The sequence below is a fragment of the Rhipicephalus microplus genome, chromosome 1 (assembly GCF_043290135.1).
Source record: "Rhipicephalus microplus isolate Deutch F79 chromosome 1, USDA_Rmic, whole genome shotgun sequence".
NCBI classification, from domain to species: Eukaryota; Metazoa; Arthropoda; class Arachnida; order Ixodida; family Ixodidae; genus Rhipicephalus; species Rhipicephalus microplus.
Genome location: NC_134700.1, coordinates 48,932,623 through 48,945,349, shown reverse-complemented (window position 1 = coordinate 48,945,349; position 12,727 = coordinate 48,932,623). Strand labels below are relative to the sequence as shown.

General features: G+C 44.1%; 1 protein-coding gene across 1 annotated transcript in view; it reads right to left on the bottom strand.

Annotated features, from left to right (window-relative positions):
* Positions 1-3,009: 3,009 nt before the first annotated feature.
* LOC142765565 (indolethylamine N-methyltransferase-like) overlaps positions 3,010-12,727 on the bottom strand; it is a 333,220-nt gene continuing 323,502 nt past the window's right edge. Inside the window, exon 7 of the mRNA XM_075866762.1 lies at positions 3,010-3,286. Within this exon, the coding sequence (XP_075722877.1) occupies positions 3,049-3,286 (238 nt within the window). The 3' untranslated portion in view covers positions 3,010-3,048. The remainder of the gene's footprint in view (positions 3,287-12,727) is intronic.

Sequence of the window (12,727 nt, the reverse complement as noted above, 5' to 3'; positions counted from 1 at the left end):
CAATCGAACGGTTTGGCAGAAAAAGCAGTCAGGAACACTAAAGATGGCCTGAAGAAGATAGGAGGGGGACGGTTGGAGATAACCTGAAGAAGCTGCTTTTCAATTACAGGAGGATGCTGACCGACTCTGGGGAATCGCCGTTTGAACTTTTTCTTCGGGTACCAAATAAGATCCCGTTCGGACGCATGTTTCCCGCCTGTATACGTGGGATCGACCAAAGATGCCGATCAGTTACCTCTGCCATAACCTGGCGCAGCTGTGTGTGCTCGGAACGGGGGAACAATGGACGCCAGGAAATGTTGAGTGCACGGCAGGTTCTCGGATGGTTGCAGTGCGAACGCCGACCGGTCTAGTAAGACGACACGTCGTCCACTTGCGGAAGCAGGACTGTTCGACTCCAACGCTGAGCTCAGATCAAGGACCGGAGAACGAAGCATCAGGAGCAGGCACTTCTAGCGACCATCAACACTCATCGATGCTCTCAGTTGAACACAGGAGCATGCAGCAGATAACGAAGTTCTCCCTGAAGCCACAGCTAGCAACACTGCCACAGCGGTACCCGACACTTTACCCCGTTTAAGAGAGCACTTATTACCGTTTAGCAGAGCACAATAATAACGTGCACGAGGTGGTCAAAGGACAACTCGGAATCGACCGTGGCTGCGTGCCCTACTTTGAGCGTTGCAAAGTATTAGACAAGCATCACTCACAAAGCATGCATGAAATAATTGAAGATTATCACATAAGTAAGTTTGATGGTACATGTGTAAGTGCGCTATTCAAGAAAAAGATTGCGTTTCTCGATCATTTTTAGGCTATGTATTTGTTTATTCAACAAGACACAAGAGTTTTGCTGACATTGTTTCGCAGAAGTTGTAAACTACACCCTTCTACGCATTCCCATTCACTTTCTTTTCACCTATATTTGTACACCAGTCCACTAATAAATCAGTGTTGAAAGTCAGCCCTTTTCCTTTTATTTCTCCACTTCTGTAGTTACACAGTAGATACTTTTGAGTAACGCTCTTTGCATATTCACTTACGGAAACACTTTGAATTCCGTAAGAATCTTTAACTTTGCTACTTTTCATTGAGTTCAGATTTAAAAAAAAAAGCCTTGCTGACAACTAGTTGGAGAAAAAAAAAAGTGAATTAGTGTTTTCGTTTCGTGTAAATTTGACGCTTAAATAAGAAACCGCGGCAATGGGATCATCGCTATCTGTGGGTGCTAACACAGATGAAGGCATGTGCGAGGGCTTACCCTACAGCTCTTTCCCCTCACTTAAGATGATATTTGAGATAGCTGGCTCACTGCTTGAGTGAAGAAACACGTTTAAATTGCGCCGAAGTGATTATGATGTCTGCGTCTTTTCGTCGCAAAACATATTGATATAATCAGAATATTTTGCTTCCTTGGTTGAATTTAAGCTCAGGACGACACAATGAGCATTGGAAAGGAAAACCAAGGTGTAACCCTAAGGGGCAAGAATAGAGCCGAGTTTATAAGGGAACAAACGGGCAATAAGGATACCATAGTCGAAATCAACCAAAATTGGTCATGGGCAGGGTACGTAGCGTGAAGGCAAGATAACAGCTGGTTATTAAGGATCACACACTGCATACTAAGATAATGCAAGTGGGTGAGGAAAAGACAGAAAGTTAGGTGGGCAGATGAAGTTGGGAAGTTTGCTGATATACAGCAGCAAGTATGTGACCGAGTTGGCTGGCGGTACATGGGAGAGGCCTTTGTCCTCCAGTGGGCTTAGTCAGGATGATGATAAAAGTTTCCCAGCTGGTCACAATTTTCGGAGCCCACCAATACGGTGCCTCTCAGAAGTCTTAAATTTAGTCATTATTGGAGCAGACATCTTTATCCAATGGTTTATAGAGAAGGGAGGGGCGAATAGGCAACTAAATGCCTGACAATGCGCCTATCCCCACGCAAACCAAAATAATGCACAACACTCAGTATATCCTTAGCATTAAATCAAATTCAATACAGCAAAAAAAATGAAGAAAAGAAGATAAAGCGAAAATATTGAGAGAGCAGAGGGAGAAGAGATAAGAAAGTCCAAGACACTTATACATGCACTTTTTACACATAGCAAAGAAACCTTTATTAATACAGTCTAGTTTTGACCAGGTATTAACAAGTGACAGATTGCGAAGTGAATAGGACCGTAGCTGGCTTGCACAAATTTAAGGCGCATTACATTTTCTAGATGGTACACGAGATGCGCAATCGTTTTAGAACGATAAAACTTAACAAATATATTAAATGTAGATCATGTATAACGGGTATTTTATAGCCGCCTCGTACGTGATGCCAAATGGCATAAAAAGTGTTTCACAATGACCTTCATGGCTACCGACTGGGGTGACAGACGTTCCGATGTAAAATTCACATTCTATACCACAATGTGGACGGCATCATAGCCGCCATTGTTGCTCTCTTGGTAGAGCATCAGACATTCGATGATAACCGGCTTAATCCTTACCAACAGCAAGTTATTATTTGGTGCACTTGTGTTTTTCATACATTTACTTTGCAATTACTACTAATTACATTTGCTATGCTTTCCTTGGTAGTCCTGTCTGGTTATTCTTAAGAATACTGTGCTTAACATAGAAAAATGAGCGTTTAAAAGTTCCACTTCTTTATTTCATTTATAGTTGTAAAGCCGCTTGACGCTTCAGTGGATGTCATTCGACCCAGGCATACCGGCAATAGTCATTCGACTTACGATGAAGTGGTAATGGCATCTCTCACACAAGAATCCTGCCAGTCTTCTTAAGCGTGCCGACTCCGACTAACGAAGATTAGCGGCAAATCTGATTTGACTCACACGTACTTCAAATGTAGAAGAACAAACCACGTACGTAATGTTAAAGATGCATGGTACGCTTTTTTGCAGGCATTTTCCTTCTGCCAAACAAAAAGCAGTACTCACGGTAAGTGCTAAAACAAACGTGACTCGCTTCTTTTTGCCGGACAATGAAAACAGCAGAAACAGCCACCAGAAGAGCGCTTTTATTCGGACTGGGAGCCTACGGCTTGCGGGCGAGCACAAGAAAGGACTTGGTGTAGTCGCTGACTGAGTGAAAGTACTCGCGGTCCACGATGATCCACTCGAGGTCCAGGAAGCCCGCCTCGCGAAGTGCCTTCTCCACGTTATCCTTGGTGAGCGTGACGCAGTTGAACTTGCCAGCCTTCATGTCCCAGTAGGTCATGCCCAGTACGCCGTTCATCATCAAGTGGCCTTGACGGCGCAGCAGGCCATTCACCCTACACAGAAAAAGTAGCTCTCATCAAATTTATCCTATCCCTTCCTTACTCAAGTTGATCCGCATAAGTTTGTTGCATCAAGTATAGCGCTTACTTTACGTAGAGAAGTTCCGAGAGAGACCACGCAACCGCTGCCGCAATGCATCGATTGAGCGAGCCGCACTTTGTCTTATTGTAAACAGACCGGAGAATATGAGCATAAAATGCAACACTTCACCTTCAATTTTGGAGCACTAAGATTTTTCAGGGCGGTGTTTACAGTGTCTCGACTACTTTCGTGTGTCAGTGTATGCACATCAATATATAAGGGCTCTAAAACAGTCAATGAAGATGGACGATCGAGCATGTTATGCACTCCTGGTCTTTCTTGTTGTTTTAGCTTATTTGTGACGCCAGATCAGTGATTCACATATGATTAGGGCATATACCCTAAAATGATGAATATACGAGAAACCTCAGTTGTAACTTGTTTTCCACCCTTTTTTTCCCATGTATTCGTCCTCCCCTGATTCTTTCTCGCGTCTCGCATGATTTTCACGCTCGATGAACTTGTGATTCCGCTGCATTTTGTGACTTGAAGAATGTACAAGTGAAAATAAAAGCCCACAAGCTCTAAATTCAAATAAGCTCAACGCTTAGCGCTGACTCATTGCACATGTGCTTTGTGAAAAAAATTTCGAAGAAATTCAGCCTGTAAAAAGTGTAGTGAATGGGCTGAGTGTAATGAACAAAAAACTGAATAATGAGGCTCCGGATTATTTCGTTTTAACAGTGGATGAATCATTCACAGTGAATAAGACGCTGCTCGCCATGAAAAAAGGTCAGCCCGCTTCGACGGTCTCTATATAATGCGTGATGGCGAGAAAATAATAAATAGACACTATCTACAGGCTTTCCTCGTCGCTATCGTGTTCTGTGCAAAGTGTATATCTCTAAATTTTGTAGGCGCACTGTGTGCCATTTCGCGAATAAATCTCCTGAGCGCCAGCAAGAACACACAACTGCCCATCTGCACCGCACTGCATGCGATATCATAACTGCGCGTGCGATGCGTGTCGTTAATTGCTTCTCAACAGTAAAGGAAGCCCTGGGTGCTTTTGCTGGACGAAGAAGTAGGAAGAGATGCTCAGATAGGATTCTGCGTGGCTCAATCCACAACTGTGAACTTTGAATGTAAGGACGCCGTCGTGAGTGTTATCGTGTGCTATTTCAGAAGAAATAAGGGCACGGCTCGTGTACATTTCTACGCGCTATGACATCACTGCACAAACTCTGCTTCTTTGCCTGGAGCGGCCATATTCTCATGCACCAGCGCTTTGCAGTTTCGCGGGATTCAAGAAAAAAGAGGTATAGTTGCAGCCTAAGATCTTTAGTGGCTTCGTGCTCCTTTTCAAGGTGTAATATATGAGGTCGTCGAAGGCTTTCTGCCCATAAAACTTTGAAAGTCGCCTTAAGCTAAGCGTGTTCTCTTAAAATACAGGAGATAAAATGTTCTGAACTTTCAATATGATAACCTTTCTGTACTGGACACTCAAGCCTCATTTTTTCAAGAATTTAAATGTAGCGAACATTGGAATATAGGTGCGCTCCTTCTTATGTATGGCGGCATTGTACGTGTATGTCTATCCAAGTACGTGCCTCATTATATAATAAGTGAAACCCAAGACACTCATGGTACTATAAATTAATATATATTCTCACTCACCCCATGAAGCACTTACGTAAGAATGGTCGTTATAAGTTCAGTAATAATCCTTCTCCATTTATTGCATGTAAAAGTAAATTATACCCTACAATTTAAGTCAGAACTTTGACGATGGCTTCGCTAAATTTTTTACAACAATTCATTCAGGTTCTAGCAATCTATCAGCCCTGCCTTTTCTATGCCCTCATCGTTTATTATTCATGGTCATGCTCCTTAAATCATGAAGCAATGGTGAATGTATTTTGTAATCACTTCAAATCTTTATTTTCTACCAATAACGACATCTCTTCTTCATGTTTCGCGTGCAGAACTTTAAATATTAAGGTTTTGAAACATTCTCGTCCAGATGGTATCCCAAATGTTTCTAAAGTAGTGTTTAGAGTGGTGTGTTGTCTACCTATACTGTTATATTTTAAAAAATTCATAATCTCTGCAGCAGTTCTCTGAATTTGAAAGTTAGGAAACGTCGTGCCTGTATTTAAGTCTCGAAGCAAGCAAATGATACTAAGTTATACGTCAATAATCTTGCTTTTTGCGAGCTCTGAATTTCGCGTGAATATCATTACCAGATAATGTATGGCATACCTAAATACCATTGGCATACCATTACAGCACGGCTTTCGTGCAGTCTATTCTACTGTTACACAGTTGCTTCCATTTACGCACGACATTGCTTCTTCTCTTAGCGACCGAAGACATGTTGATGTGGTATTTATGCTATTCGAACAGCTTTGACGTGGTTTGATTTTAGCTTTTCACAACTTTTAGCTTTCTAAAAAAGCTTTCATTTGCGACAAAAAGCGGGTAGATTGGATAGGAGATTACTTGCTCTGTTCCTTAAAAGTTGCATCGTTTAACCACGCGAAGTCATCTGGCGTACGTATCACATCGAGAAGGGGTCTTAAGGTTCAGTGCTTGGGGTGAATTTGTTATTTATATAACTGATAGACAGAAAATTATTGGCGATACTGCAATAAACTTGGAATGTTTGCGGATAACTGTGTTATCTGCTGCAGAACCATTTTTGATACTCAAGATCAACATGCGCTAAATATTGTCTTTTTGCATCGTTTTGTAACGAGCGTGACATTGCAAATATAAAAAACTGTAGTCACGGCCTTTTCTTTTTACCGTGAGAAGGCAGTGAGAACCCCGAACAGTGAGAACCCCGAACCTGCCCTTATCTGTGTTAAGAAACCCACCCACACAAGACGCTACCACACTTGCCTCAAGCTTTCTGTGGTGCGAAGCCTTTTTCGGAGAGCCGAAAGAATCCGCTCGTCACCACGGCGGTAGAAGGAGGAAAGGGATAGATTCATTAGTGACCTCGTCGCCTACAGCTACACAAATGCGTTTGTCAAACTTGGCATCTGCGTCGACGCAACGGCAATGTGTGTCAAAACCATACGTCGCCATCGGCAGTGAGACAATAGCCAACTCACTGAAAAGAGTAGGGGTCAACGTCACCTCACAAGACGTCCACCACTCTCCACAGCTTCATTTCTCGCGCTAAATATCACACACCTGCGGAGAAATCTCAAGGCGTCCTATACCAGACGCAGTCCGCTGACAGCTCTGCTCCCTACATTGTAGAAACAAAGAACTTCCTTAAAAGGATGCGACAAGCACAAAAATGACCTCCGTCAATTGAACAGCTATCAGAGCGTATTATCAGAGCACCACGGGCACTTCGACCACCACATCCACCCAGACGCAGTGATTCTAGAAAAAGAAAGGAACGCAAGCCGGCGACTCCTCCTCGAGTCCTGGCACATTCAGCAGACAGCGGAGAACATTATCAACCACGCCACTGGGACATTGCCCTCCCTCTACTGCCAGTGTTAGCGACGGGCCGCGGTGAGCCTCTCACGCAAGGCGAGCAAGCCTACTGGGCGCGAGGATATACAGTGGCACCACCATTCAGCGTCATCCCTGTGACGTGCATGGTTAGATTGCCCCTCCAGCCTTCTCGCACACAGCCCGCAGTAACGTCTCTTATTTTATTGCGATAGCAATGATATGGACCCTCTCGGCAGGATTTTGACGCCGGCGTTGACCTGGGTGTCGCTGTCATTCACCATATATGTATACGTCTATATATATGCAAATGCAAGAAAAACCCAGAAAACACTTCGGTGTGTGGAATTGAACTTCGTTCCTCTGAATCGTGAATGCGAGGCGTTAACCACTGAGCAATCAAGGTACACGTCTATCACATTTGAAACAGCAAGCAATCCATATCTACCACTTACCGCTGCTGACAGGCATCTCGAAGAAAAGGGGTATTGTGTTTTTAGCATTACCAGCAAGAAGACGCAACAAGCGCGCGTGGCAACATCATCACGACGTGGTGGTCGTAATTTTATCTCCCACACGCACATTGCCCCGCAAAAAGCAGGCAATCGACGCTCACTCGCGCGCCCTAATCTCGCTGGAGGAAGGATCGCATGTCTTGGCTGGCATTCGTCTTTTCCCGGAACGATTCCCTGTTAGTTAACGGGCACGCAAAAGTCACTGCAATCGCTGCAAAGTGTACGTTTTCGAAAAGAGCGCGCTTTTCAGACACAGTGAAGTAACAACTGAGACGCATATTCATGTTCGTCTGTACCTGAGAGTACGTCTCGTGCGCTATTCGTGCGTGAGAAACGTGGAGAACGTTTCGATCTGCTGGCCATTCTGCGCCTGATCTTTTAGTTTGTTGCTATCACGTTCATAGCTCAGCCTTTGCGGCAAAGGCGAGACTTTTTTTATTATTATTCTTGTCGTACTTCACTCGAACAAATCTTAAAATTACTGGGGCAGCTTCTTCACTGATTGTACGAAGTACTAAATTACTACTCAGGTAAAGGTTTACGCTTGTCATAATGCCTCACTGCCGCTGTCGTCTCCTACGGCAACCTTTATGAAAACCACAGGGGCCGAGCACGCCGCTGTTCTAGGAAATAACGACTCATTTCGTGAAGAATTAAAGTATCAAAGGGGTATTACCGCGTGTTTGATTGATTGATATGTGGGGTTTAACGTCCCAAAACCACTATATGATTATGAGAGACGCCGTAGTGGAGGGCTCCGGAAATTTAGACCACCTGGGGTTCTTTAACGTGCACCCAAATCTGAGCACACGGGCCTACAACATTTCCGCCTACATCGGAAATGCAGCCGCCGCAGCCGGGATTCGAACCCGCTCCCTGCGGGTCAGCAGCCGAGTACCTTAGCCACTAGACCACCGCGGCGGGGGTATTACCGCGTGTCTACAGCAAAGAATATTATGTTCGCTGAAATAAATGCGGGCAACCACGCTCTTTCATTCACTGCAGGTTTGCATCTAAAGACGGGCCGCAGTCACACTCATGACATGCGCAATTTTTTTTTAGTTTGTTTAGACACATAGGCTTACGAAGCATTGCGCAAGCTGATTAGCCACATTGTGGAAAGCAACCAAGCATTGTTACAGCCGCATGCAGCCGAAATCTTTCTGCTATGCTTGCGGGCAAACACGAGTCATACGCGCGCGCTTGCCTTATTCAGAGTTGTAACTGGGTAAAATTTCACACGAGAAAAAGTGGCACTAAGCGTGCTAAACTTGGCCACTCAGAATCGTTGCGGCATATGTGGCCGAATGCTCTAATCTAAGGCTCTTTTTGCCGCTCGGCATAACCATCATTCAGGGGTTCCATTATCACGCGGAATCATATGAGATATAAAACGCAACCCTATGCACTAGCGTAGCGAACGACTGACAGCTTTTTTGTCGATGCAAGCTGGCCGTAAAACCGAAGGCGCGTTCTCGAGCCCTCACTGGTATATTGTGGTGTTGCATTAATTACCACAACTGCCATTGTTACAATATAAACATTTATTGCACGTTCCTAAAAAAAAGAACTAGCATTTGACAGCATGCTTGCGCTAAGGAAATCGACGTGAATAGGTAGAGTGCATTAAAAACTTTTACTCACAAAAGCATTGTATGCAGCGACAGATGCCTAAGTTAGGTGGATGGAGGCGTAATTTGCATAATTATGCAACATCAAACTTGAGGACTTCGGGTGGTCACGCACAAAAGTCAGTAATATATTTATATATATAATATATATTTATATATTTATATATATAGGCAAAAGCTAATTATATCTGTTGTAAGGTAAATGACAGTCGACTTGATCAGGAGTAATCAGCATTTCGCTGAGCTTGGGTTCTCTGAGCTCATGAGAATTGAACTGCAATTACGGTAATAATTTGTGTTTTAATGAGATGTTTTCAAATATTGCTTATCACAATCCAAATGGTTTGATGATGCTATGAAAAAACCAAGTTTCATGAGATTTTTATGGGTACCTTTGTTTTCCTAATTAGCTTAGTTATGCCTATTTGGCCTAAATATGTCAAGTGAATTCCCAGTATAGAGGGTACTTTAGTGGTGTTTGAGTAATGATAGGTCAAAATTAGTATTGGTAATAATTCGCACAATCAGCTATAATTATCAATATTAGTGCAGAGTCAGCAAACGGCAATTAGTATATTCATGTTCTTTACTTTTCTGGGCTCCTTGGGAAGTCGGCTTAGATAAATTGGCCGCAATACAGCTTACCTTGCATAGGCTACTTTGGCCTGGTTAGGTTAGGGATGAGCCAATTAAACTTTGCCTCACTATACTTGGCTATAATTATTTTCATATTTCTAGGATTATCAAAGCATAACTTCAATTAACATGAACACACCAAGCTGGCCTGAAATTACTTAAACCCTCTTACGCCTGGCTGATATAGGTCATAAAGTGCTAGACTACATTTAATTAATTTCCACTACATTACCTTGGACTTAACTGAGGTCATTTAGGTGCAACTTTGCTTAGCCCGACAAAGGCTAGCTGGCCTGAGAAAGTTTAATTATGCGCGATTGGCGTTGTCATGTTGTGCGATGCTCGCTATGCTTACTTATTCTACTCGACCAATGTCAATAACAACACGAGCCGGCGCTTGGACCGACCCCATTCCAGCTGCTACGTAAAAGAGCGGCACAGATTCGATAGAGCAAAGGAAGCAACACCCAGTTCTCCTTTTGGCTACGAACGCAGTAATCGCGTCCAACAGAGTGGCATGAGAAGCCATGTAATTAGACGGCACGCACATGTGCCCTGCAGTAGGTGTCTCGTTGTGCCTCATCACTAGCTGGCACGTCGATGCATTCTGTCAGGCGATCCCGTGGTCTGCACTCTCTTGATCGCACCAGTATGACTATAAAACGCTACCTTCAACACGTATTATAATGTGGATAAATTTTCCTGATATCAGCTTCGGATCTTTTGCTCGTCTTCGCTCGGAGACTAGAGTGGCACCGGTCCAGACAAATTCCCTTAGTCGCAACATTATGAAGAAAAATGATGCCAGCCAGGCTGATCATACCGGCCGGGAAGGGACCGGGTCAACGAGGAAATTGACAAGCTTCTTCGGTTAAGTTCTAAGGCAAGTCCCGTGTTTCTTATTGTCCTCGCTTGTTACGTGCGCTTCGAAAAGCGTACCTAATAATTTACAACGTCAGCTTTGATCAATACTACGGTTTTCCCCATATATTTCTCTTTCAGAGAGGACTCTTCAAACAGGATGAAGGCGATTCCTTATGGTCGAGGAGTGCATCTTCAATTGGTGTGTTTGTAGTAAGGAAAAATGAGGTAGAAATTTGTTGTTAAAAGCTTATGCATTTTTTATTCATATCGTTTTCTTAGGAAGAAAACCTTGTATTAACAGAAGGTGGCTCTATCTCCGAAACTGTCCGAACACCTGCAGACATGAACGCCGAGAGAACGCATGTCTTCGCAGAAAATTTGGAAACTTTCAGTCCTCTTTGTCATGATAGCGGAATGTTTGTCAATAACACGAATATAGACCACGTCCGCAGCTAGTTTGTGTATCCAAAACTAGATGGCGCCACCGCGTCGAAGCACTACGCCCTTCTCCTCGGCAGCACGGCTGCAATGTGGAGTGTGGCGGATGTTGCCCTGCCGCCTACGGCGAGAAGTGGTGGTGGTTGTTATTTTCGACGAAGAAAAAGGCACCTCATTTCTGTCAGCCATAAGGCGGCACGGCGCAGAGTCTAAGAGAAAAAAAAGGGAAAAAAGAGAAACGGGTGGCGTTGACTGTACGCTCCGCCCGCTATGCTGGCCTTCAACCATCGGCAACGGCCATCGGCGACGGTGAGGAAGTGGAAAAGAGAATGCCATTTGATCACGTGTTCAAACTTGATAGCGCCCGTTCACCGCTGCGAAAAAGCGTGTATAAGCGATGGCACCAGATAACGGTTACACACTTAAGTATGGATGCCGCTACTGAGGTACGAGGTTGAAGTCTCGGCAGCCAAGAACAACCTAAGGAATACGTTTTAGGCCAACTGGCTGCAGATATATGGGTGGCTTGCGTTTTCTCAATTTTCTCACGTGCAGAAGAGAGCTTTTTGCGAAACCTGCATACTTCTCTGTCGTAAGAGCGGAGCAGGTAAAAGCTCTCACCAGTCATGTAAGAACCTCGAAACAGTTCCGTTTAAGAAGTGGAAGGATGCCATTGACACATTCGAGTATCATGTATGAACTGAATGCCACAGGATAGCAACGGTTGACGTCAACTTTTTTTCTCAATGTCGTTAGAATAAATTTAAGGTGTGTCTAAGTACAGCTTAATAAGCAAGCAAAGGACGGGCTCAAGGATAACAAGACAAAGTTGCGCGCAATTGTAGAGGCATTTGTAATGAATGACCGTCAAGATCTAGCGCTGAGATGTGATAAAGATTCGGGGCGTCTTTCTCTTAACCCCGTAAGAACGACGGTATCATCAGGGTGCTTTTACGTTATAGCGCGAATAGAGGAGCATCATTTTGGTCGATAACATAAGCAGAGCAAGCAGCAACGCTCTCTACTCCAGCCCCGCATTAAAAATGGGATTATTTCGATAACTGGGAAAGTTATACAAGATAAAAATGTCAAGCAAGTAAAGGAGCCTGGATTGTTTTCAGTGCTGGCTGATGAAACAACGAATGTGTCCCAAAACGAGCAATTCTCGTTTTGTGTATGCTACGTCAATTCCACTGCTTCAAGCATTCGTGAAGATTTCCTTTCCTTCGTAGCTGTTGATGACGTCAGTACATCTAGCCTAGCTGACGCACTGAGAAGGGAGCTGCCGAACCTAGGCCTGCACTTGAGCATGATGAGAGGTCAAAGATACAATGGAGCAACGGTGATGAGTGGGGCATTCAACGGCGTATAGGCGCTCATCCAGAACGACTTCCCAATGACTTTGTACGCGCATTGCTCGTCGCAGTCCCTGAACCTTTGTTTGATTGACGACTCAGTTGTTCAAGACATTCGACGGGCCTTTGGCAGAATCAGTAAAGTGTGCACTTTCTTTAAGGTGTCACCCAAACGAACAGGAGTCTTCAATAAAACCTCTACAAACGTCGCCTAAGCCATTCAACCGGCTGCACGGATATTTTGAAGCAAGTTGGGTGGAACGTCACGATTCAGTTGCACTGTCTGGAAAGGCGCTTTCTGAGATCGTTCACTCACTTGAATAGTTCATGGACACCTTCCGTGAAAAACGAAAAGCGTCCATCGCTCATTGTCTCCATCAGCGAACAGGTTCACCATGCTTTCTTATATGCCTCGCTGTCAAAGAAACATTCCTAGGCCTCACACAGCACTTGTCTGTGTACCTGCAGAGCCTATGTGTTGACATGAGCATCACCTTGGA